This window comes from Heliangelus exortis, chromosome 6 (assembly GCF_036169615.1).
Source record: "Heliangelus exortis chromosome 6, bHelExo1.hap1, whole genome shotgun sequence".
Classification (NCBI taxonomy): Eukaryota; Metazoa; Chordata; class Aves; order Apodiformes; family Trochilidae; genus Heliangelus; species Heliangelus exortis.
In genome coordinates this window covers 37,192,517-37,220,100 of record NC_092427.1, presented here as the reverse complement: position 1 = coordinate 37,220,100, position 27,584 = coordinate 37,192,517, and the positions used below count along the sequence as shown (strand labels likewise).

General features: G+C 45.7%; 1 protein-coding gene across 1 annotated transcript in view; it reads right to left on the bottom strand.

Annotated features, from left to right (window-relative positions):
* Window positions 1-24,322: 24,322 nt before the first annotated feature.
* The window catches only part of PLCL1 (phospholipase C like 1 (inactive)), a 152,327-nt gene continuing 149,065 nt past the window's right edge, over window positions 24,323-27,584 (bottom strand). Inside the window, exon 6 of the mRNA XM_071747897.1 lies at window positions 24,323-26,153. Coding sequence (XP_071603998.1) covers window positions 25,971-26,153 — 183 coding nt within the window. The 3' untranslated portion in view covers window positions 24,323-25,970. The remainder of the gene's footprint in view (window positions 26,154-27,584) is intronic.

Genomic DNA, 27,584 nt, shown 5'->3' with positions numbered 1-27,584 from the left:
AAAACCCAAAGTCCCTAGACAAATAAGGGGAATTCAGAGCACAGCAATGAACTCTACAGCACTCCCTAAAAAAGGTGCCTGGGAAGAAAATTGCTGCTAGAAAAGCAATCATCTTCACTACTCTTGCACAGTGAGGGAAAGAAAGCCCTAGGCTGAAATGGGTATCAAGCTTATTTTATTAATTTCTGTTATTAAATCACAAAACCTTTGAAAACACTAAGAGGACAAACTGGGCGGCTGAGATCAATTATTCAGGGAAACACAGTATTAGAGAGGAGACCTCTCCTGAACACTAGCAAGAAAGATGGGGAACTGCTCAGCTGTAGTCTCACTGGGGATATGGAAGTCTTGTTAGTCTTGTAGCACTTTCAGCAGTAATGTCTGATAGGGTATCTCTAACCAGAGAACAATTAAGGCTTTAAGGGCCCACCAAAACATTTGGTTAGCTTCTATAATAAATACCAGAATACCTGGAATCATAGACCCAAGAGTCAAATAAATACAGAATGATTTAGTTTACTATTGGAGAGGGTGAATTGTATCTGCTACTAGTGCATTAAAAGCAATAAAGCATGATGTGCATCATCAGGTTAGGCTTAGAACTAAGGTAATGGCATATTTTAGCATCAGGTGTCCTTACAAGAGGTTAATGAAGTCAGATTGTGTTTTTCAAAATAATTGTCAAGTTAATCTTTTAAGAGTCTGACACACCAGTGACTTTGGAATGCAAGAACACAGGGTCACATAGCACTGAAGAGCTGACTAAGGCATATTAGTTGTAGCATAAGATGTGTAAGCAATGCATAAAATCTAGAAACACACATTTATTTTAGGTTTTAAATATAATACTGACACACTTAATGGTTTACAGAGACGAGAAGCTATTCTTCCAAGATCTCTGTAACCAGTTTATCCTTCCTTATCCCACCAAATACAAAATTTTAGTCATAAGACAGTCTTATCCTTCAGAAGATGACACAGAGCATTTGCATGATTTTAGTACAAACTTAAGACCTGTGCCTTTCCTTGTGCAAACTGCAAGATTTCCTACAACAATTGTAATTGATGTCTTGTGGCTTTTGTGTTACAAGCCTAAACACAAGCCAATCTGAAAAAAACCCCAAACAGATATTAAACTGTGCTCTTCTCACCTTTATACAGCAGGCAACGAGCTTTATAGATGGGGCTGAAAAAAGGGACACCATCCTCCTTAGCAGCTGCAACATTTGCAGGGTTTTCAGAAGACAAATATGTTCTCCAATGGCCACAGAGCTGCCAATAATATTTTTACCATGGCAGCTACTTATTTTTTACTGTTCTGAATGAGAAAGATTTTAAAGCTTCATTGGTAGTCAACAAACAGGAGAATATCCTTCTGTCCCAAGTAATGGTGAGAAGTGGATGGAAGCCCACTGAAAAATCCCCTCCTGGAGATCTGAATGGGTATTCAGGCATCTTCTAAAGCAAGGGATAAGTGTCAAATATATAACAATGTGTCAAAAGAGCCAGATGGACGGATGAGTGGAAATCTGTTCCTAAAAAGGTAGTGTTTGAAGTGACACCTCATGCCACCACGAGATCTTCAAGTGAAAGAGACTTCATGTCACTCTTTTCTGGGCCTGTCTGCGCATTCCCTCTCTCCCATCTTTCACATCTCAATTCTTGGCACTTCCAGGTAGTTCTGTCAGGCATCCAGCTACCCCCTTGTCTTTGGACACACACACCTTGGGAGAGCTCCACCCTTGAGAGTGGAGGAGGAAGAGCATTTGTACAGAGCAGAAGATACCAGTAGTTGTCTGCTGCAGTGTCATTCAGAAGACAATAGGAAAACCTCAGAAAAGACAAAGGAAAGCAGAGCACTGCTGCTGCTAGGGGAAATTGTCACTAACATGCAGCCTTAAGGCTCTGGAAGGAGGAACCACCTCTCAACTATTCCATTTTTAAGTGTCAGTGTACATTTTCCCTGAGGTTCTTGCCTTTCTCTCGTGCCTGCAGTAACAACTGTGTTCTGAGCTCACCTCTTATGATTAGGAAACTGTGTTGTAGCTGTCAGTAGCTATGAATATCACTTCCCTCTAACACTTCTCTCACCTGGAGACTTCAGAAGGCCAGACACATGACAAGATGCATCCTGCAGCGTGGTACCAAAGGGCTGAGCAGGTTGCTGGCAGAACTGGAACCAGTACTCTAGAGCACAACCAAGTGAGTCAGGAGCTCACAGCAAGATTCTGCATTCAGAACATTTTGTGCTGAATGAGGTGCAGTAAAGATCCCAAGGCTCCTTTGAAGCAGACGTGGTTTTGTAGAAAATGCAATGTTGTTAAGTTCTGTTTTCCATTTTATCTTAAGTATTTTTTAGATGATGTGGCTGACAATGATGAAGTGCTACTATGATAAAGCTCTAATACTGGCTAAATGAAATAAACAGACCATATATATTCATTGCTGATCCTTGCATAACAACTTGCTTTGGTTTTAGGTTTCTAGTACTACTGTACCAAGAATTTATTTAAAATAAGGAATAAAACTTTGGAGCAACAATGTACTCATGTAATTAAAAAAAAAAGAAAAGGAAAAAAAAAAAAAGTGATAGCTTTGATCAGATTGCCAGCAATCTGACATGCATAAATTCTAAATTATAATATAAAACCCCCTTACCACACACAACCCCAGACATCTTACTAGGGGCATGTCTATTTTAAGAGCATCCATTGTCTGCCAGAGGCAGATTTCACCCTCACCATTCACATACGATGAGGGAGGATGAGGAGGAAAACAAATTGGAAGGGAAAAAAAGGAGAAAAGCAGCAGATCCACTTAGTGTTCCCTTTACCAAAATAATGCTCAGCTTATTTGGAGCTTTTGGCTTGCAGCCTTTTCTGCTAAGCTGATTGAATTCTTCAGGAAATGATGCACGAGGGGAGGTTTCCAGGCAGTTCTGTTTAGGAACTGAAGATTCCCAGGAGGGCGATGATAAGCTGAGATGATGGGTATGATAGGAGGCAGTGCAGATACAGATAGGAAGAACAAACCAGCTTCAGATAAACGCATCCAAAATGCACCAGCCTGGAAGTGCATTTAGAAATTATCAGCCTGGAAAGATGGATGCTTCAGCAGAAACGACTGGTGAGGAGCAAGCAGCCACTTCAGGACTTTCTAATCAGCTATTCCCCAACTGCTACACTGTAGGCACTCCCCCTGGCAGCACTTGCTTGGCCGCACACACACGCCTGATAGTCGTGGTCATCTCTTGCTCTTATTACTGGGCACCATCAGGCTCTGGATTCACTCTTCCTGTTTACAAGGCAGCATGCACATTCCAGGTGCATGATACATGTAGCCCAGAGGCATTTACTTTTAACAGGGGCTTCAGCCTGTCCTTTACTCTCTCCCTGCTAAGCTGACACAAAATGAAGAGACTGAGACTGCTCTGTTCCCTAAGCTGTCAGCATGTCCGGGAGCAAGAACAGTGTTGCAAGCCTGGCCTGAAGGATTAGGAACAGCAAGGATTAAACATTGCCAGGTGTCTAACCAGGCCCTCGTGCTGAATATTCTTGCCTTGACTTTTCCTTGTAAATTATCTTTCTTCTAATCTACTTTCTCCTCTCAGATGAAGAGGTGCCCCAGAGTACTCTTGGAAAACTCATTCAGAATAAATCCTCAGTCACAGTTTCAATTAGATCATATCACTGTTGAGCCCGTGAGACTTACCAGGAAGCAAAGCACAGACATAAGATGTATGTGAGACATTCCTGATTTATACCCATTTAAGTGACAGTCGAATCAGAGCAGCCATTTTATCACCAGCAGAGATCAAAGGCTTGAGTGTTTTACCTGGAATGTCACATTCCCTTGGTCATTCATCCAGTTTTGAATCTGTAGTTCTGCCAGGAGACTTGCATTCTGCTGGATACCAGAAAATAAGCATTTGGTTGTGCAAAAACGTGGCTCCTTCTCCAGTGAGTTGTGTAGAAAGCTCCTAATGCCACCACCCAGCATTAACTGCATTCTTAGCTTCATGTTAAGCAGCCAAAAAGATCTCCAGTTTACAGAAATGAGAAGTGGAAGTAGTTAGCTAGCCAACCCTAGCTTTTTCTAGCTGATCTACACACCACATACCTACATACCCACACAACAGATTCTGCTGCCTTCAAAACACAGATGACCCAGTGAGTCACAATCACATCCTGACAGATTTTTACAACAGAACTATTCTTCCCTGCAACAGCAGGTCACGAAGCATTGCTTTGTCTTGGGCAGTAAGTGGGACCTGAAAAACCTATCTTTTTTGCTACTTGTTCCAGAAACTTTGGGCTCATGGAGGTAGTGGTTCTCCCCTCTTACCTACATCTGCACATAGAAAGAAGCAGTGTATAGAAGAGAAAATGAGAGGTGACAGGGTGATCTAAAAAAGCTTTAGAAGACAACAGGAGTTGCTCTCTTTTATCTCCAACTCTCTCCCCCACCAAGGTGTGTGCTGTGGTTCTCCATTTACTGATAAGCTGCAGTTTCATCCTCAGTAGGGCAGTGTACACAAGCTCAGGATTAGTCAGTCTTGGCAAAAGAGGAGAAAGAAGGGCTTTCAGTAACTGGCATTTTTTAAAGGCAGCTTCAGGAAAGATGCAGCCTGGCTGTAAAATTGTCAAGCTGGAAAGCAGTTTATGAAGGTCTGCTCTCCTCAGGAGCTCAAAAACCTTGAAGGGCCAAAGTCCTGTAAGTGCTGCTGATAAGCAGCTCTTTCCAACATCTCTTGGCACAGTTCATTTCCTATTTGAACCTGGGATTAATGCCAGGATGCTCCTGAAGCTTTCAGACCTACAGACCATTTGTCAAACCTCTAAACCAGAGGATGGCCATGGTGCAGAGAAACAGGGTAAATTTAGCCCATGCTGAGTCCCATGGCTGGATTCCTTTGTGAGATCCAGCACCCTTCATTCAAAACTAACTCAGGAACCTCCAGACCCAGCTGCAACACTGGCACACACCCCCCAGGCTGTGTAACCAAGGACACAATACCTCTTTGAAAGGGACCCTGGTGCTCTTTAGGTAAAAAACAGAAATCAAGAATCATACAAGTTCTCTGTGTTGCCTTTAGCCTAAGACTTGTGAATTAGACTTTTCCTTGTATCTGAAATGATGAAAGGGGTCTGAGAGGGGTGATGTTTGGAAGCCAGGGGGTTAGGTGAGCCCCCAGGGGAGGCTGGGCAGGGACAGGGAGGCCCATGGCAGTGTGGAGGTGACCTGGCATACTCTTGGGGCTGTCACACAGGACAGACCATGCAGCTGCCTGACCTGAGACTTCATCCATATTTGAAAGTTGAAAAACACAAGGACAATAAAAAAGATATATAACTCTCCAGCAGGAAATGAAGAGGCATTTTGGTTTGGGTTTTTTTTGCATTTGGCAGGCAGAGGGCATACTCAGCCTAGACCTAAATGTAGCCTTCTCTCTGCTTTGGGACTACTTATTCTTTCTGCCTCCTGACACAAGGTACACACAAAACTTATTTAACATTGAGCAGATGAAGCATTTGTACAAAACCACACAATCTGTTCCTGAGAAATCAGCAATAATTTTAAGAAGCCATCAGGGTGCTGGGGGTGGAGGACAAGCCATGCTCCATGACAGTCACCCATTTCCCAGCAAGGAATCACTGTTCTCTCCCAAATAACTGAAACTGATACTGTGAGTTGGAAAAGAAGATGATTAGAACCAGTTGAGGCCACTCCTAAGGTTGGGCCAATCAAGAGTTTTCCACCTGACTGATTTTACCAATGAAAACTCACAGAGCATGCTTCCCTCTAAAAATCTCTGTTCACCTGTCTCTAAAGCTTTTATTTCTCCCTCCAGGAAAATGGCCTTTTTTGTCTCCCTGAGTGTGATATCCACATGGAAAAAATTCTCAGCAATGCAAAAGCATTATTTATCATACCCAGAGACTTTGCTGTCACTGATTAAATCAACATCCTTGATCTCAGCTCACATCTTCATCAAAAGAGATTCATTATATACATATTAAGTAGAGCAGTGCATATATCTTTGCTTAATGCAATAACTGTTCATCTGCTGGAAATCTGGCAGTTCTTTAACAGAATTATTTCAGACAGAAGATTTTGCCCATTTGCTGGCAAAGATTGTGTGTGGATGCAGTGAGTCAATTTAAATATATACTTTATGTGGCACACAGAAACATTATTCAACTTGAGAGGCATGGGGAGAAGGCAAGGGACATGGACACATGGTGTCTATAGGATCCCAGGGTGCTTTGGTCCTTCTATATGACCCTAAAAGAAGTTGTGTTTCAGGATAGGTTGATGAGTGAGTGCCCAGAGGTTCCAAGGGCCTGATAAATATCCATGGTAGTGGAAGAAGAGAATAAAGATCAGCATGAACACAGACGCAGGAGACTGTACCAGGGACAGCTTGTTTCTCTAATGGAAAATTATCTTCTGTAATGTTTGGTGCCAAAGGAGGCACCATTCCAAAATAAAACAGAGAAATCTGCCAGGTTGTGCAGAATTACACAACTTGTTTATCAAGCTAACACCTAAAAATCCCAATGCAGCAGGGGCAAACCCCACTGTCACTGAAGACTGGACCACTGATTTCAGTAAAGCCATGAATTCTCACAGGGCATCAGTCACTAATGAAAAAAAAAGGACTGCTGAAAATTCTATGGAGATTTTGCTCTTCACAGACATAAAAAATATGAGAACTAAATGCTTCCTTTAATGCTTGGGAAGATAAAAAAATCAAAGATGTAATCCCTGACTCTCATGAAATATCTCTATCAATAACTTCCTCTCTGTAAGCCTGTGCTTCCTGCAGAGAAGTGTTCCCAATTCAGAGCACAAAGAAAACAGGCAAGGCAAGTACTTGTATAAAAGAATCATTGCTATTTACTCAAGCACTTGTTCAGTTCCTGGAAAGATATCTAAAGATGTGCATGTCTAACCCTTCAAAGAAAATTTTCTTTTTATTCCAAGAGCATCAACTACAAACACAGTTACAGAAGAGGGCTAAGAAAGTCTAGTGCTACTGGGAAACCTGTAACCATGTATACACCTCCAATGGTCTAGCCAGCTGCAGAAACCTCCTCTCCATCAGGTCTGCAGGAACTTCTTCAAGAACCCTCCCTACCTATGTTGTCCCCCAGCTGGGTGCCTCAAACCAGCCAAAAATTATATTCCCAGGTATTTTTAGTCCAAATCTACTTCCCTCACCAGCACTCGAATCTGGAGGTGGTTTGGAAAGTATAGATGCACTTGTCATATTCCACCCAATGCTTTTTAGACAATCCTTCTCCAGGAAAAATATTCTGTCCCTCTGCACAGAATTTTAAGCAGGAAAGTGAAATGCAGGTGTGCTGGGATTTTTTTACCCAGCTGCACTCTCTCTTTCGGTAGCAGCAGCCACTGGGTGTGATTCGAGGTGTCTGACAGCAATCTGCTCCCAGCACAGACCAGTTCTGGAAGCAGCCAGTCCTTCTTTCCTGTTTGTCTGGGTTCTTTCTGCCTGGTCAGTAGGCAAATCTGGACTTCACATTGCAGAGTTTGGGTCTAGCTGGGTACAGCAGTCTGAAATGACTGCTCTCTGAATGCACCATGGCAGAACCTTCTAGTTCCCCATCCAGTTGAGATCATGACACATATCCATGGCAACTGCAGCTTCTGCTTACAAGAAAACAGAGAGAGTAGGAAGTGTCTAGAATCAATTTCCAGTTTGGCATTGAAACATAGGGTGTGGATCCAACACCTCACAGCTCCCTGGGAACCATGACCATCTCCTTCTGTGGTCTCTTCCAGAAAAACTGCTCTAGGCCTCTAGAGCATCACAGTTACCCTCAATCCACAGCAGCAATCACACCCAGCACTTGGCCTCTTTCCTAGGATCCTAGGATCACTACAATGGAGAAAAGACATGACAGGAGAAGGAAGACAGTGTAGGGAAGGGGTGAGATCATAATACAGGAGCAAGAAACAAAACATCGAGCAGCTTGCCTGTCATATGGGCAGAAAGGTGAGGTCTAGGAGATTAAAAAACAATTTAAAATGGTGTGTTGGAGCAATCTGTTCCAAAGCTAAATGTGGCACAGAGACATGCTAGTCACCCACAAGCTCTAAACCAATACACCTGTCACTAAAAAGACAACCCAGGAATGGGTTATACTATATTAGTTTGTTAAATTGTGTTGATCCTTGCTGACAGGTCCTGAGAAGGAATGCATATTGTCAACAGTCTGCCACACCCTGCTACCTGTGTACATTCACAAACCAAACTGATCCTGGGGGGTGACAGTAGAGTGTGTTGATAACAATGCATATCTGCCAAGAGAGGCCTCTTGGAACTGCCATCAAAAAATGCACTGTCTTTTTCTTTCTTCTTTTTGTTGTTTTTTTTTTTTTTTTTTGGTTGGTTGGTTGGTTTTTTTTTTTCTTTTTGTTTTATTTTGGGTTTTCTGCTTGTTTGTATTTAAACAAGTGGTGAGACACTTCAGTAATGATTAGCTTTTAAATGAAGGTCAGGCTTCTTCCTTCCCAGGAATACTGCATATAACAAAGGAATGGAAAATTCTAGTTCTGGAAAGAAAGACAAGAAAGGATGTTCCAAAACATCCTACTGGTACATACATCTTGTTCTCTAAAGTTTCCATGATCATACCCAAGACAGGGGTTTTAAAGAAGTTACATCAAGCTGATATGATGGGGAAGAAGCAGAAGTTTCCCAGCTTTCTTGTGTACTTGAGAGCCACTGTTTTCTTTTTCCAAAGACTGTGCAATTTTGTTTTTTCTTATCATTCTATCTCTCTACAAAGCAAACTAGATCATGCTAGTTATAAAAACACTACTAAATCATTGCAAATTCTCTGTGCAAAGACATCACCGACATTAAAGCAAATAAAAAGTTCTCTAAAAATATTTCATCCCTTTGTGATGACATGAGGTCCTCCCCATGGTAGGAAGACCTATTGCAGAAACTCCTTGAGGGTGAGAGCCCTCATCACTTGCAATGGGTGAGGGAATGTGCTACAGGATCCTCTTCCCTCTCCAAACTGGCATGTGAACATTTTTCAGGCTGAGAACCAATTCCTGTGCTAATTCCTCATCAGGTGTCCCCTCTCAGGCAGATAAAAAGAAAACAACAATGTCTCCTACAGCAAGTCTTGAGAGTATTTACCTCATTGAACAGGCTTCCTGTCCAGGCTTCCCCTACACAACTCCATGTGATGCAGCCTTCTGACAGCTCAGCTTTAGCTCCAACCAGCTGATTTTTTACTAGGAAGCCAACAACAGCCAGACAATAGCAGGCTTAGCAGAGCAATCTGTGATGTGCAGAGGAATCAAGTATTTCTGCTAAGCTTTGAGGGAAATGCAGAGCATAAACCCTTGGTATTAACCTTCAGATTGTGATTAAAGACCTTGTCATGTAATTTTATTTATAATTCTCTTCACATAAATGAGAAACAGCAGGTGAGGGAGGCCCAGACACGGCTGCTTTTCCAAGTGCTGTATCACTGTTGGAAGATTAAGAACAAAACTTCTGTTTATGAAAAAAATGTATTACAGTACAAGTCAAAAAAAAACATCTGGGATCATTCCTTCTCTAAAATTAGACATCTAGTGTTTATTAGCTTGGCACAAAAGGCTGTTAAAAAACAGCTGATAGAAGAGCAAGGGCCAGAAGTAGGAAGCCAAACATAAAGCAGGATGCACAAGGCCTCTTAGCAGCAGACTGCAAGATCATGCAGGGAGGAGGGAGGGAAAATAAGGAGCTCTTGAAAGGTAATAGAGGTACTGAAGAGTTTTTCCACATCTGCACTGGCTGCTTATAATGAGCAGTTCCCAGCTGCAGTGCTGCTCTGCTAAGCCATCCTTTCCTGCCCTGGTTTTTCTTATCAAGAAGAGAGGGAAGGACTCAGAAGAGCTGAGTAAGACTCAGCTACCCCAGCTCCAAAGGGAAAAGTGAGCAACCTTCTCCTTCCCACCTCTTCTCATCCTCTGGTACCTCCTTCTGTCTCTCTGAAAACATTCACATTCAGTGAAGTGGCCATTTTCTCATGTTTGCAAGGGGACATGAAGACACTGGGATCAGAGTATTGCTGTAACACCACTGTGTCCCACCAGGGGCACTTCCAGGGGATGTTGCTGTTCCAACAGCAAGAGTGCCCTTTGCAAAGGTGATGCTCTGGAGAAACTGGGTCCTTGATGATTTTCAGATCAGAAATGGGAGGCAAAGATCAAGAAACACCTCTGATCCTCCAGGCTTTATAGACATCCAGCTCCTGTTGAGTGCTGAGAGATGATTTTTGCCCTTCACAGATCTTGCTTGAACCTCTTCAAAGCCCAATGGAAATTTGTTGAAGGGTCTCTGTTTCACTTGGAATTCCTTCAAGTTAGGCTGGCTTTTTCCCAATTTCCTTTGACCATCAGACCTACCCCAGGGGTGTCCTAGCTCTGTGAAAGCACTAAATGGATCTGGAGGAAGGGGGATCTGAGTAATGGAACAGTAGCTCTGTTACACCAAGTTCTGAGAAGGCAAGAAAGTGGAGTGCACATGAAGAAGCAATAATGCAAGAACAATAAGATAAGGCTATAATTTTTTCATCTTTTCCAGACATCACAGAATAGCTCTTTATATGCCTGGTAAAAAAAAAAATGTTTTCTTAGGAAGGAGCTACAGCCCATCTATGTTCACATCAGGAGTAGGGGGAAGGTGTGAAGGCCTACAGGAAGCTCTAATCCAAAGATACACACGGCTCTATTTCAAACCAAACAGGGACAATATTTGTTGCTCTTAGCACTCAGGGAACCAAATACCACATTGTTCTTCCCTTTAGGCTCAGCATTTAGGAGGCCAGTGGTCATGGGAGTGCTATCTGGTAGGAAATTGTAAGGGTGTTTCTTTTCTTGACAAATTCTATCTTTTCCAAGAAATCACTTCAATGATTTAGAACCATCTGCTGTAAAAGTGTATCTGTATGATACAAAACTTGCAAAGTTGACTAGACCCTGGAGTGCTGACAAGCCCATGGAAGCCTCCAGTGGGAAGGGGCTGTGATCCTACACAGCCTGCCAGCTTTCACATGAGACAGCTAAGGCTGGGTTGAAAAACAAAAATAAAAGGGAAAACTTTTCAATGAAAAAAAATCAGCTGTTTGTAACATGCAGATGAAAAATGGTTTTACCCCTAATCTGCCATCACTCCTTTAAACTCTTAAATCACAACTAAAACTACTGTGTTCTTCCATCTGTTGTTCAGGTCCAGTCCCTCTGCTCTATTTATTTAAGCTGCTTTGCTGTGTGTATTCCCCTGATACCATTTTTACTCAGTGAGCCCAGCCCCTTGGGGAAGTTTTTTCTCCTCCTGGCAGCTACATGACTCCCTCCCCTAAAGAGAATTTGAGACACAGGCACACACACAGCCACGGAGCCTCCTCATGAAGCAGCAGCTTCATTCCCTATAGGAAGGGGGAACACCCCCTGCTCTTATTGTAGGTAAAACATGCAAACAGTTCTGTTCTTCTGAGGATACTTGGCTGGCACACTTAGAGACAACCCTAATTTCACAACCTATCATTAAAAGAGACTTTTGGGAAGGGGGCAAGTTTCTTCCCTTCCACCCTACTCACTCCCTCCCACCACCTCTGCTGATTTTTAGGGTCAGGCTTTCCTCAGGAAATTCCACCTAGAGGATTTGCACAAAGCTGTGAGACAGAGCTGAGAAAAGATGTCCCCTCTGAAGAGCCAGCCTCACACTCCAGTTCCAGTGGCCTCAAAACTCAGACTCCTCAGCTCTGCACTGAGTGGGGCACGGGTGCAACGTGCCCTTTGCAACATGGGGTGACACCTTGCATACATCCTGGGATCAGTCTCCAGAGCAGATTGGATCCCACCAAGCCTTAGAGCCTGCCTGCTCTCTGCCCACACCAATGGCTAGTAGCCCAGCTCTACCATAGCCACAAGGGCACTCTCCATGTAGCAAGAGCTAAGCTCAGGGTGTTTGCTAGCAGATGGGGCTGCCCAGCCACAGAGAAAAACAAACCTGGCTGTGCTCAAATACACCCAGGCCTAAAAAAGTCCTGAAACAGCTCTAAAATCTGTGCTCACACGATGGACATCCTCTGGCTGCACAGCATGCCCAGCAAAAACCTGTTTCTGACTCAGTGGTCCATTCAGCATCAGCGTTGAGCCTTGCACGCCCGGTCACACAAACCCTTCCACTCACCAGATAATCCCTCTGAACTTTGTGGGGACCTCTCAAGAGGCAGCATCACCACAGCTGCTCCAAGTAGGGCCCCATCTTTATCAGAGAGAGGTCAGTGAGGCTCCTCTGGAGTCACTGCCCAGCAGGCTTGTGTCACGTAGCTTGAATGGGACAGTCCATGAGGTCTGGGACCGAGTTCAGAGGAAGTGAAGCACCCAAGTTCCTTTCCGGTTTGTCTGCAAAACGTGATCCATGACATGTTTTGCTTGTGATGACCTGTTTTATTTGGCAGGCAAGGCAAAAAGGATTCAGTCTTTGTCCAGCAAAGCTTTCAAGCCAGGAAATCAGCGTGAGAAGAAAAAAATTAAGAAAAAAAAACCCAAAAAACCCAAACCCCCCCAGATGTCTCTAGCTCTAAAGCAAGGAAGAGTTTATGCTCAAAATGCAACTTCTTTTTTGGTGGTTTTTTTTTTTTTTTCGCAAAGAGTGTCTTGGCAAGAAGAAGTGGAAATTTAGAAGCACCTTTGGCTTCACTCAGATGATTTCCATCAAGGTCACCAGCTTCTTCCTTTGTATACTTGGTTACTGCTGATGTGCTCACATGGGACATATTCATCTTGTGTGCTTTCTGAACCATCTCTGCAGGGAGCAGACACTGCACACACTCATCCAGCTCATGTCACACAGCTGTGCTGGGCCATGGCCATTATCACCTCAAGGTGGGGGCAACAAAGACACCACAGGCAAAAATAAACCCTGCAACCTGACACGGCAAGGTCACCACAAGTTCCCCAAAATGAGCCCAAAACAAGCGGGTGCCCAGGCTGCCCCAGAGGCTCACCTGGTGCTGGGAAGGAGCCAGCAGCTCCTCTGGCTCAGTGATGTGAGAAAGAATTGGGAAAAAAATCAGCATCTGCTTCAGAGGCAAATGCACACAGCCAGACTTTTATGCATTTAGACTAGTTTTCCCCTTAGGACTGGAGCTGTGTTGGAGCCACTGGCCACCTGTGCTCCTCATTGCTGCCCTGCAGCCTTTTTCAGAATGCTCCTGTAGAAGAACCATGGATATATTTCTGGAATCTACACGGTGCTCCAGACAGCTGGAACATCCTTCACCCTGCCAGCAGAGCTGCTGGCTTCAGCCCTGCAGTTTGATTTCAACTCCAGTAACAGAACCCAGCAGAGCTGTAGCAACCAGACAGGCTGGGGGACAGGTTGGCTGTGCTGGAGGGGACATGAACACCTACAGCTGCTGGGACCATAAACACAATGCAAAGCTCCAGTTCTGGGAGAAACATCTCCACATCTGGGGAATCTCAAAGCTGCTCTTAGATCTATTTTCTTGAATCAGCATGGGGAGAAAATAATTTTTTTTTTTTTTTTTTTTTTTTCCTTGTTCATAATTATAATCCCCATGGCTGAGAAGTGCTGCTGGAACAGTTCTGAGGCCCCAAACACTCATCCATCAGCCACAGGACAGGCAGCAATAAAGCAGTAAGAGCCCAAAACTCCAGAGGAGGTGTCATTTAACACACCACTGACTAGCCTTGGCCCAAAACTCACTGTACAGGAGAGTAATCTGTTGGTGGAAGCTCTCTTGCCTGAACTAGTTTTGTACTTTCCACATCCTGCATTTTGATTTTTATGCCTATCATGCAGCTGGAGCAAAAAGTCTTCAGACAAGATCAGGATCCTGTGGTGGCAAAACCTCAAACAAACAGTGCAGTCACTGCCAGGAACACCCTGAGACAGAAACAGTCCTGCCTCACTAGGAAAGCATCAGTGGGACTTTATAGGGATGAACAAGGATTAGGCACTTTCCAAAAATGACTCAAGATGTCTCAAAAGTCAGCTTTTAGGCTTCAGAGGACCAGGTCAGCTCCTTCTCTACCCGGCAGCCCTTCCTCTCTTGAATGACTGAGGCAGATTTTTACAGATTTGCAGCAAGATTTTCCTTGGGTTCTGACTGATGGGTAAAATTTCCCTGCTAGCAGCTGCTGGGTAGGAAGGCAAACACTACAAGTGGGCTTTTCCCCATCCCTTCAGATCTTTTGCCATTTTAGTGGTGGCATCAGGAGGGGAAAGGCAATCTCAAAACTATTAAAAATAAACAAAAAACCCAACAACAACCCTATAACTCCTTTATTGCAATACACAACTCTGAGTCATGGGCACAGCTTGCCCCCAGCTTGGAGTTTTCCCATTAAAATAAGCCCACTGAAACCAGCTGTGATCTGAAGGGCTCCATCCTGCATCTAATTTACCCTGGCAAAGCATCCCTCCCATCTGAGACTCTGCAGGGAAGACAGAGTCATCTCCCCATGATTCCACCTTCAGTCAAATCCCCCCATGTCCTGCTGAAGGTGACAAAGACAACAGTAGCTGTGAGATCCAGCAATTAGGGGTATCACTTAGTTCTCAATCTCCCTCCTTTATTCCAGTTTAGGTGGAAGCAGGACAAGTTTTATCCCGCAGGGCTTGAGAAACTCTGTTCAAACAGACTCCCTTTCCTCAACTCTGCAAAGTTCTCTGTTCTTTTTTTGCCATATAAAGATAGGACACTTCCTCTAAATGTGAACCTCGGAGGAAAATACATGCTCTTCAAGTATCTGTCTGGATCTGATCAAATGCAGTCTCCCAGTTTGGAGTGGTAGTGTTGCTATTTCTACTGCACTTCAAAAGAACAAAGCTGCTCTTCTGTCAGAAATTCTTCTTAGAAAAATGTAAAAGCAAAATTAGTGTCGTGCACACTGCATTCCCAGCAGCCCAGCTTTTGAACAGCAAAAAAATCTGGGGTTTCTGAATAACCCAACTACTCAAATGACTTCTATTAATAATTTGTCAGAAGGATTTAGGAAAAGCTTCTTGAAGGCATATTGATCATTTTGAATCAATGTACAAGATAATAGCTCCCGAACAGCATGTACAAAGCTGCCAAGTAGAAGTTATCCTCTCAGATAATCATATTCATGAGGTCAGCAGAGGACAATAACTCTCAGCACTTTGTTTCCACATGATCTCTTCCCCCTGGGGTGCCAGATTAGATCAGGAGGGAAAGCAAGTTGCCATCTCCCAACCCATCAGCAGCACCACTGACTCTTGAAGCACTGAGTCAGCTCAGCAGCAACTTAAAAGTCACCACCGGGGCCAGGAGGGAGGGAAAGGAAAGGATGGAACGTGGTCCCCTCCTTTGTCCATCTGCCTCCCTCCTCCACATCCCCCCCAGGTGCTCCCAGGCACCAACACTGCTCTGCCCATTGCACCCAAAGAGGACCAGGGTCCCCACCACCAAGCTGCAGCCAGAGGGAGAGAGATAAGGCTCTGTTATCTCTATGGCAACTACCAGGGAGCTGCACTCTGCTCACGGGGGAGAAGAAAGGGAGGTGGAAGAATAAAACCTGGAAAGCACGGCCAAGAAAACACTTTGCAAGGAGAAACCCCCAACAAAGGGAGGAACAGAAGTGGGAGAGGAGCAGCACAGCCCACTGCTGCTGAAGGGAGGAAGCAAAGGGCTCAGGGCTGGCATCCAAGGAGTCTCTTGAGCTCCCAGCCCAGGGACAGCTCCTCCAGCCTCCCTGCCTGCACCCACACAGCACCCAGCCTGCTGCAGGCCAGCAGAAGCTCCCCACCATTTCTTAGGGGACACCAAAAAAAAAAAGGGTGAGGTTCAAATAACCACACAAAGGTCTCTGAGCCCCAGATTCCAGCAGTGCTGCAGCACATGCATAATTCAAGGTCTGAAATACTCATTTTACTCAAGCCACAGATTAATGTTAAGCCTCGAGAAAGATGCCAAATGGGTGGTGAATAAATTATATTCATTGAAATCCACCCGAAACAATATAAAATAAATATTGAAAAACAGCAGGCTGAGGAGCATGCCACAGCTGTACAGCTTGTTTCCTGTTAACATCAGAGTACAAGAAACAGGCAGCTTTGGCTCCAAGTAGCTGCACCTGTTCAGCTTTCCTGCAGCCAGGAAGGCTCCACTCTACAATTTGGGAATCAAGGTGAAAAATTTCCTCCGTGCTTCTACACAGTCAGCACAAGACCAGTTACTCCCCCAAAAATGGAAACATGCTGTGCTTGCTCCTTGCTTCCAGGAGACTCATTTGAGATCCTCACCTGGGCATGTGATGTATGGGCTCTCCCCCTTGCCTGTGTCCCAGTTGCAGTGACAGAGTGGTTTGCACCACTGAACTCAGGAGTTCAGAAGAAACCACGAGTGCAGGAGCCTTGCCAAGGTGAGGAACTGACAGCACAGCCTTTCATTCACTTTAGCACTGAAAATCTCTCAGCTGCTCATGCAAACAGGACAGGCTGCCAGCTCATCCACAGGGCAGGGATTTACTCCAGGCTGAGTGGTGCACAAAACCCAGAAACTCCAGGCTGAACAAGATACTTCCCCAAGAAACTACAGCAAGGCTTCCCAGAGATGCATCTCTACCACCCCAGCTTCCCACCAAGGCAAGAAAAGATTTTCTCCAGAGGGTCAACTCACATAGGCATGGGAGCTGCCCTGTGTCCATGGGTAGTTCTCCAACTCAGTGCTTGCCAAACAAGAAATTTACTCTTCATTAACAAAAGCTCTTCATTTAAGGCAAATTTAGTAAGCTGCATCCAGTGCTGTTGGGGATACTCACATTGTTAATACTTCAGCCTTAATTAGGTTGATCTTAATTAACTTTCAAATCTAGATTATTTTAGCTGGCCAAGTATGTTTAATACCATTCAGCCACTGGGAGACTGAATTCAAGTTTAATTTTTTTCCTGGTGTACAAACAGCCCACCAAGCTACACCATACCAGCTGAGACACAGCAGCTGGTCATGCTCATGCTGTAGCCCTTTCCCAAAGATGACATATGACACATTAGTACAGATCTCTCTCCCTGAAGGTCAAGGGAAGGATTTGCAGGAGTACCTGCAGTGTTAGCTCAGCTCCTGGAAACAGGAGAAACTCCATCAAGCCTGCAGGATGGTTTGAGGAATGGCCCCAGTAAATACCTACGTGGTGAGATGACACATGTGGAAAGGACACTCCTGTCTCAGCCAAGCAAAGCCAATTGGGGACCACCATATCTACCCTGAAACAAGGCTCTTTTCCACAAAGCCAGGATTTTCAAAGCAATTCAGCTGTTCTGCTGCAGCATTTGAAGTTGATAGAGAAAAAGCTTTGCTTTCCCCTTTATACAGCATCTTGCAGGATTTTCAACCTGGTGGCCAGGAGCCTTCACAAATATGGCCAAGAAAAGCTCTGTTTGCTCAAAAACCATTCACCTCCCCCACAGCTTTTGCTGAATTGCAGCCTGTGCTCATGCTGTGCAGAGCAGGGTCTCCAGGTAGAACAATCTCTGGGGGGAAAAAGTCCTCATGAGCTCTTTGCCCTAAATGATGGGCTCAGATACCATGATATGAAGGGACCACTAAAATCTGTATCTGAAGCATTTTGGGCAACTCTCCACAAAAGCATCAGCATAGCACAAGAGAAGATGGCTTTGTCTCTTCCTCTGAGGGGACAGCACAGGCTTCATTAAATGCTGGAAGCCATTCAGGTGCTGGAAACATCTCTGAATCCCTTTCACAGGGCAAGTGAAACCCCCAAACTCTCTTGTATAACTTTTTTTTTAACCTTCTTCCAAGAAGATTTGTTGACCTGAGAGAAGGATTACTAACTGAAAGACACTTGATTTAGGCTACCAGGCAGAAATCCTTACTAATCTTGGCTAATCTTGTGCCTGCTTAAACTCTGCTTTCAAATTTCTCTTCAATCAGTTACAAAACAATCAACATTCAAAAGACAGATCAATGCCATTGATTACCTTCATCCCTCATCAGATCTCTCTCATCTGTCTTAAAGAAAAGCTTAGCACCCCCTCCCAGTTAAAAGTTTCCCTTCCAAGAAGAGAGGACAAATATCTCTACCCCAGAGTCTCTCTGGCAGGCAATGGAACTAAATCCCCATCTGATGTCTGAGCCCTCCTGGATGTCCTTAGAGGAAATTTTCTGTCCAGCTGCCCCTTTTTTAATGGGATGTGTGGTTAAACAGGTTCATCCTTTCAGCTTCACTCTGCAGAGCCTTCACTCTCCAGCCACCACTACCCCCAGCCCAGGGAATTACAGAGCTCTCTGCATTTCTCTCTTGCAGGCAGGCACGTTGCTCAGAGAAGCAGCTCTTGCCAAGAAAAGTGTGCAATCTAGAAAGCCACCTGGCTCAGCTTTCATTTCCTTCAGGAGGAAGGTGCAACTGTTCTCAGTGCAGGGGAAAAGAGAGGATTCATGCTGTGATATAAAAGCACATAAAAGGTTAATGTGCTCCCTGGTAGGGGGAGCAGCAGAGACACCATAGGATCCCCAGTGCTGACCTTCTAAATTTCATGACACTGTCCCTGTGCCTGCTTGAAGTCCCTTGAAGATTCTCTTCATGTACCCATCAGGCCAGGTTGTGATGTTAGTACCATACAAGCCAAGATGTGGCATTTCACCTTCCTGGCAGGTCTCCATCCCCTCCCTGGGGCTTTGCTCCTGCCAGGAATGCTGCTCTGCTCAGGATCTGGGATTTGCTGGTGAGCACCTCTTGGCTGGTCACCCCGTGGTGGTGCCACAGTCCACCTCAGACCCTGATGTTTGAAGCAGTGAGGATGAGATCTGTGGAGCTGGAAACCACCTTTCCTCCTCATCCTTTAGTTTTGCCAGACGTGAGAGCTGAGACCTTTTTATTTCTCAGCAAACAGCAGCAGCAGCACCTGCTCCTATGTCTCCACAGGGTCACCTCAATCCCCACAACTCCACCTTCATCTTTTTTGGGGTTTTTTTGGTCAAAGAATGCAAAAAAAAAAAATAAGAAATGACCAAAGAGACACATCACTTGGCCTTGTACAAGAAGACAAGCTGTCACAGCCAGCTGTCTTTTGTACAGATAAGAGCTTAATTTCTCTTCAGGGATTTCTACCACAAATACTTGCCGGAAACAGCACAAAGCAGGCAGTGTTAGGGTGAAATTAAATCCTTTCCTAAAGTGCACAGCTCAAACAGGTGGGTAAATTGCTGCCTAACTACACCTATTTCAGCACTGAGAACAGTTTAGTTCCCCATCCATGAATGGATCCATGTTCCTCTCACCTCCTAGGAAATGGCAGGTCTTGCCACCACATGCTGCCCTGGGTACTGGGGCACACAGGCTGGTTTTTCTTGGTAGACAGCCGAGATCCAGAGGCTCCAGCAACAAAAATTCCTGATCAGGCCTAAGGCTCTTTCCCATGTGCATCGTTACTGAATACCATTTAGTCAATTTTCACATCCAATTCATATAAATAATGGGAGGAATCAAAACTGGTGCCATTCTGTCTTCATTAATGCTGTCATCTGACTCCACAGTGGAGACTTTCATCTGTCCTTAATTTGATGCCTGGTAGAAACATTTTTCCTGTGGGCATTTGTGTTCGTTTGATGTTAATTGTGACCTTTAAGCAATAAGAAAAAAACAAAAAAAAAACATCCCCTGGCAACAGCCTCGGTGCAGAAGGAGAATGTGACAGCACACAGTGTCAGGTCTGCCACAGCACATCTCAGGACCTGGGAGAGACACCTCCTGCCTCTGCTCAGACCCTAAATCCTGCAGCAGGCCTTCCAGAAACAGCTTCTGCACCCTGTCAGGAACTCCTGCCTCTCAGCAAGTCCCAGCCCACCCCAAATACAGTTGCACACCTGAGCCAGTCCCGTGGAAGTTCTGAGTTTACTCTGGTGACAGTTGGGTGCTGACCTCTTCTCCCAAATAAATAACAATAGGACTAAAGGAGATGGCCTGAAGCTGCACCAGGGGAGGTTTAGACTGGATGTTAGGAAAGACATTCCTGCTGGAAGAAGATGCCCAGGGAGGTGGTGGGGTCACCATCCCTGTAGATGTGGCACTTGAGGACATGATCCAGTGGGCATGGTGGGTTTTTATGGGTTGGTGGTTGGACTCTGTGACCTTAGATGTCTTTTCCAACTGTGACAATTCCGTGGTCCTGTGACAGTTCTTCAACACCCAATCACTTCCAGAATGTCTTGGCTGATCTGACAAGGGTGTGGCCTACCATGTATGTCATCAGCTGTCCCTTGCTGTCCACCTCTTGACATCCAATCCCTCAGAATGACTCTGTTTCAAACCACACCCTAATACCAGTGGGGGTGCCCAGCTACTCCCAGACAAGATACCACTGACCCATAGCCACAGCATCCCTGGGTGAAGCTCCAGTTGGGCTCTAGTGGATCAACTCATGTAGTGGTTGTTCTGAGCCTCCATAAAACCTAGAAACCACTGAGGAGCACACGAGGGGAAGAAGCAAACCAGATGTCCTGTGGTGCTGAGGGAAAGCCAGTGCCACAGCTTTGGAACCCCCTTGAGCAAGAAGGCTGCTGCAAACCAGCAGAGCTGGGACCCCTGAACCTTGAAGTCCAAGGCAGGAAAGCCAGCAGCTCAACACCAGCAAGCGGATGGCTTGCCAGAATCAATATATGCCTCAATACTTAGTTTCTGCTTCTCCAGCACACTCTATTTCTTCATTTTTCCCTACAGGAGAACCCGGCTATGAAACACAGTGGCCACCAACCCTTTGGCCCCTCTGCTTTGGGCAAGAGGGAGCAGCAGTTCCACTTGCCCTCTCCCTTGCCCATGGCACGCTGGTTCTGCAGCTGCCAGGCTGCAAAACTCCTGCTGGGCTTCTCTGTCTGTGCCCTCTTCCATGCATCAACATCATAAATAACCACAGCAGCTCCTGCTGTCTGAAGCATAATTTCTCTCTTTTCTAATTGCATTATGTGTAGCTGGTCCACCAGACCCTATCTGAGGAAGCATGCAAATAATTCAACTCTGTTCCTCCACTTTCCCCATATGTGCTTCCAGATAAGACAGATTAATGCTGGTCTTTGCCTACTGCTGGTCTCATCTCCATCCTCTACGCCCAGTATTTTATTTAATTGCGTTTTCAGCTGCCATGTGAAACAAATGCTTCACCTGGCACAATCAATCTCCTCCCTGTATTCCACACTCTTGATTAAACACACTACAGAGACTGAGGATGAGCTGCAGGCATTCGGTCAGGTTGACTTTGAGGGCTGATCCTTTTGGGTGACAAAAGATTAGTGGTTTCACCTTACAAAAAAAACAACACCTGATACCTTGCAGCACGCAGCAATCTCTGCAGTGTGCTTGGTGACAGGCACAGCAGTGTTGTGGGTTTGCATGCCTGACTCAAATGAGATGATTTAATGAGATGTCACCTCTAAACAGCTGACATCTGCAACCAGAACCATGCTGAGCAGCACTCGAGCCCACTGGGTCAGAGCCACAAGCTGCTGGCACCCACTGTCACCAGTGCCACAGCCACCACAGACCCACTGGGGGATGGCACTAGATCCTGGGGCTGTGGCCACGGAATCCTTTCCCCTGAGGGCTTCTCCTGCAGCCACACTAACCCGTGAGTCAGGGGTGGGATCCTGAGGTCTGTGACAACATCTGCTGGTGGAAACTGACCCCACCAGTTCCCCACCTGCTCCCTGCCCAAACAGCCACTGCAGGGAGGGCAGTGGCTCCTCCCCAGGGCTTCTCAGCCACAACTCACCCCCACACACACACCCCACACCCCAGCATCCCTCCCCACACCTCCCCACCTCCTCTCCACGCTCACTTTTAGCCTCAAATATCACATTTGCTTCCCAGTCCTGCTATATTCAAGTCTTAATAAATGAATGAGTCCCTGCAGTGCAGTTTAAGAGGGAAAACACTTCTACCACCACCAATAACTCAAAATTACCTTTGCAATAATTCATTTTCCTTCCAGCTTCCTGAGGAGGGTGGTGTGGACTGTGCACAGCAAGCAGCTGCCAGGCGTAACACTGCTGCCTGCTCTTCTGTTGTCTGCTGAGATTTTGATAGCCACACTTTTTCTTGAAATTACTCCATTAACATCTTCTGCAAAAGCAATTTATTCATAAACCGTTTCAAACGATCAAAGTAAAAAAAAATTAACTTCATTTAAAAGACAAGGCAGTTGATCGTGTACAGGCAGCACTCTGGTGGGACAGTGTTTGCATCATATTTGTCACCTTGTGGCTGAACCCACATATTCCTCAATATTATATTAAAAAGGAATTCTTTTTTTTTCAGGGATCTGCCATGGAAAGAAACTGGGCAAAGGCAATCCAAAGGGACCATGCCAGAGGAGTGTCAACCAGCAATTGCCCTTGGGAGCTGGGAAATGCATCCCAAAGGTCCTCCCCTGCTGCCTGGGGAAAACATGGCACCTTGTGCTTGTTGTGGCAGCTTGGAGACAATTTCTCAGCTACAGTATTATGGAAACTACCTTTGGATGTTCCTGCCTGCCCCAGGAGGTGAGAGGGGCTGAGAGGGAGGGCATTGGGGTGCTCCCTGTCGCTATGGAGTGGGAGTGAGGCCAAGGCTACAATCTAATGCTTTAATCTGAACAGATAGATGGGAGAGATGGATTATTACACAGGAAAGCTCTCTCTGTGCATGCCATTATCTGACACTGATGTGTATTGGGAGATGAGTCTTGGAAAGATGAATATGGAAAGCTCTCATCTTGTTTGCATTGGGGAAGCTGCATTTATCCCTTTAAAAACAGAGACTGAAATGCAGGGAAAAGCACAGAGAAAGCAGCAGGACAGCACAGTGCTTTAACTTGTGCTGAGCTCAGGGGTGGGACATGGGGAAGGGGTCAGTCATAGAATCATAGAAAGTTAGGGGTTGGAAGGGATCTTTGCCAGCATGTGAAATTTGGCAAAAAAACCCTGTTCCTGCTGATGTAGGACTAATCAGGTCTGTGAACAGCTGGACTAATTCAGCCTCTTCCTGGGCCTCACAGCTGGGTTCCTTCATGCACATCAGGAGCAAAATCCAAGTGAAACCCCTGCATCCACCTTTCTGCTGTGGGCCCTGATGCCTCCCAGCCAGGGAGAGGTCACCCTGCAGCCTGGTGCCCCAGGGAAGGTGCTGACAGTGCCTCTGAGACACCCACCCCCTCCAAACCTGCAGGAATGTGACACCTCTTGCTCTGCTTGACAAGAGGTGGTTTGGTAGGGGTCAGACACACAAACCCATGGACAACATCCCCCTGAGCACTGGAGGAACTGATGCTCCCAGTGGGTTCAGAAATCTGTAACCCAACCTGTGCCTAGGAAGGAAAACATCATCAGTCTTATCTTACAGAAGAGAAGATGACCTGGGGAAAATAAATACTGTGAAGATGTAGGACTCAGTGACAGAGCTGGACCAAGGACCCAGGTAGATTCACTCCTGTTACTCCCTCTGGCAGACACCCGCTGATTTCTTGTTGCTAAACACACCCTAAACAACTGCAAACACCTTGTAACCCTTTCCTGTGATATAGACAATGCCCACCTATGCAAAAAAAAAAAAAAAATCCCACCAGCACAGGATGCCCAGAAGGTTGCTGGCCTCTGCAAGAAGCCAGGCACGTCATGAAACCCTTCCCACAGGGCCAGCAGTCAGACCCTTGGGTGCTGTTGCTGCTTCATCCTCCAGTTTAGTCTCCACTTCCACACCCAGTGACTTCAAAGGGGCACAGAGGAAGGTGAGAGGAGCTTCTGCTGCCAGCCACCTCCTCAGAGAATCACACAGAATCACAGAATTTTAGGGGCTGGAGCAGGTCAGGTGGGAGGTGGAAATGAAGCTTCCCCAGCTGCTTGGGGCAATCCAGGGTGCCCAAGCCTTTCCACTCCTTGCAATTTGGCACAGAAAGCCACATAGTAAACTCCCTCACATCTGGTGGTGCTGGGATAATGCTTTCCATCCCCCTGGAATGGTAAATACTTGGGTTGGGTTGGAATGGTGGGGAGGGCCCAGAGGGCTGGCTGGCTCCTGGGAGAAGCTGTTGGATCTGCAGCCACGGAGGACCCCACGCCAGAGGAGGTGGCAGTGCCCACAGCAGGCAAGTTTCACTGAGCTGGTATTTCAGGCATCTGAGTTACAAGCTTTGCAATAACACAGTTCCTGCCAGAGCAGGGCTTCCTCTCAAGGAACTTACCCACTCTCACCCACCTTCATCCGAGTCTCACCGGTGACCTTCTGGGTTAACTCACTACAAAAACGTGGGTCAAAGTTGTTTTATAGCTTTACTCTCTCAGTAATGTGCAACATGAACATAATAGTGTTATTAAGAAGTCAAAAATAACTTAACACAATAGCTATATAAGATTCTCCAATGGTCAAACTCTCAGCAATTACTTTTTGTTAAGTTCAGAAAATTAGCATATTTGTTAATCAAATTAATTTTAAAAGTAGCTTTTCAAAATAAAAGCAATGCTTTAAATAAATATAGTCTTTTTTTTTATATATAACCATAAAACACTTAGTCCTGTTAAACGTAACACAAATACAACACCCAAGCACAGTACTGAAAACAAATGAAATGAATGTTGTGAGCATACATGAGCTGGACACTGGGAGGGACAAGGACACATTGCTTTGTGACATTCTCCATCTCCTTTCTTCAGAGGGACAAGAGGGCAGACAATTCTCTCAACTACCCTAAATGTGTGACACGTGTCAGGATGTTGGTAGCTGCTGCACACAAACCCTGGCACCCTGGGTTTTTTCCCTCCTGCCCAAGGTGTTTCTCTGCACTACATCTGTGGCAGTTCTGCAGCCTCACTCCAGATTTCTGATCCTCTGATCAACACCAAGCCAGATCATAAAACAATCACAGAATCTTAGAATGGCTTAGGTTGGAAGGGTTCTTGTAGGTTATCTACTCCATCCTCCCTGCCTGCTTGCTTCACCCAGCTGACTTCAACACCTACAGCAAAAGGCAGCAGTTGAGACCTGACCTCTTGCACAGGAGCTCACAGTTTGGGAAATCTGTAAAACCTTCCTCCTGGCACCACTGGGTGTTTCAGAAGTTCTCCTCCAGAGCTCATGATCACCAGAGGATATTTATGGCTCCCCTTTTTAACTACAGGACTAACTCTGGTTACACAAATTAATGCCTACCATCAGAGACTGGAGCTGCCCCACAGACCTACATGATGGCAGTGCTTAACTGGCATGACACAGCTCAGCTTGTTCTTACCTTCCTCTCTTCTACCTGGGTGCACCCTGAAGAGCAGTTTGCTGAAATACAGCAAAAAGTTCACCTCAAATCTAACCAGAACCTACCCAGCAAAACTCTGAGCATTTCATCTCTTGCTTACTTAGTTTGAATTGTTCGTTAAAAAAAAAAAACAAACATTACCTTCAGGATCCACAGCACACCACTGGTTTTGCCCTCACAAAAAAACCAGCTGTGGGAGACATTTGCTGTTGTGTTTTGTTTGTTTCAACAGCGTTACCAGGAGTGTAACCTAGAAGTTAAACGATAAAAGCCGGAGAGTAAAATAAATCACAAAACTGATACAAGTAGCTCTCTATTTGTTCTGATCTCCAGAATGAAAAGGGCTATTGGAAGATGAGGAAGGAACAAATTAGCAGATGGCTAATGTGATGCATGAAAGGGCATCTGCAGGATTTGCATGTGTGGACACACACACCCCTGCCTGTGCAGACACACAGCTCGGCTTCATTAGAAATCTCACTACCAGAGTCTAACTCGGAGAAATTAACTGCATTAAAATACTGACAAGTGTGAGGATTTTAATACTATCAACACCCTGTAGAGGGCATTCCTGTGTGAACTTTTAAACGCTTTAAAAAATAGTTTAGAGTTACTGAAATCTGTGACAAAGACGAGGGTCCTCCCCCCCCCCTCACAGCCTCCCGTTCTCATCTCCAGTGTCCTTCTCCTGTATCGCCTCCAGGCACCGCTTGGACTTGGCGTCTGCCTGCCCGCTCCCAGCTTTGCTCAGTCCACACGACAGGCACGCCAGCTGGATCTGCTTCATGTTCTCCAGAGCTTCGTTCTTGGCGTTCTTCAGGAGATCTCCTTGGCCCTGAGGAGATGCAGAGACAGGCAGAATAGAGTCAGGGCTGGCAGACATCGCTGGGGGTTGAAAGCAGCAATATTGCTCTCTTTTCTCTGACACGGTGTTGAGGCTGTGGAACAGGTCCCAGGTCCTGTCTCAAATCCCTTCTGCTTCCTTGTGAACACCAGCCCCGGGGGCAACCCCTGAAATCCTGCTTACCCACCCCTCCTTGCACCCAGATTTGCTCCCCAGCCTTAGGCAGTGGCAAACAAACCCACTTGTAAGCAGCCCAGCACCCTGCAGTGCCCCAGCAAATCACATCTGAACTCTCCAGCCTGGCACCTTCGAGCAGAAGCAGCTTGCTTCTGTGACTTCTTGGAGCCTGTAGAGGTGAGCTGACTAATAGGGTGTCAATCCGATTTGTACCTAGCAGGGAAAAGGTGTTACATGAAATTTCTATCAAGGAGTTGATGCCCAGAAATGCCAAAATGAGTATTTATGCAATATTGAGAGCTCAAGCTCTGGAAAGCGACAAGATTCTGGTCCTAGAGGAGACAAATAAATAACAGCCAGGAGATGCATCTGGTTATTAGAATTCAGCATCTCTAAGAACTCGAGCTGCTCTTCTGAAGTCACCTGAAGCACAGGTCCAAGTACAACACCTGCTGCAGGTGATGTGACACAGATGCCCCCTGAAATGTCCCATTTGTACCCCTGAAATGCCCCATTTGTACCCCTGAAATGCCCCATTTGTATCCGTGCAACCTGACCTGACCTCCTGAGAGCCACAGATGCTGCACAAGGGCTCAGAGGAGACAACAGACATTCCAACAGGATCTGAGGCACACAGTAGGGGTGACTCCTCAGTGATTTCAGAACAAACCAGATGTGTTGGAAGAGTCCCAGCATGACCCCTTCCCAGCAGTGGGAGCTTCTCTCCGCTCTCCCTTTCCCCAGAGCCAAGAGGAAGGATTTATCCCACACCCCTGAGCACAGTTCTCTTTTTGCCAGTGCCTGGCAGTGGACTGACACTGCCTGAGCCCCCGTAAACAATGTTCACAGGGAAGAAACAATGGGGGCTTGCAAGTCCTGCTGCACTGGTAAACACCATGTGGGAAACCCCAGAGCAGCCAGGGAGATTGCCTCATCTCCTGGTGGCATGAATTTGTCCCTGCTGAGCAATGCAAATCTCTACCCAGATGCTGGGAGCCCAGCTCAGTGAGAAAATAACAAAAACCATTGGGACTGGGAGAGCTATGAAGATTTTCTGAAGAGGTTTCTATCTCAGGAGCTTGAGCCTTATGGGGACACACAGAGACAAATCACTTGGGATCCAGTGAGCAGGCAGGGGGCGAGAACAAAAACCAACCAACAAACAAAACAAGAATAATTTCTACAGCAGATATTTCACAGAGCTGTGAGCTTGCTTTTAAGGCAGAGGTTGATCCCTGTCTGAGA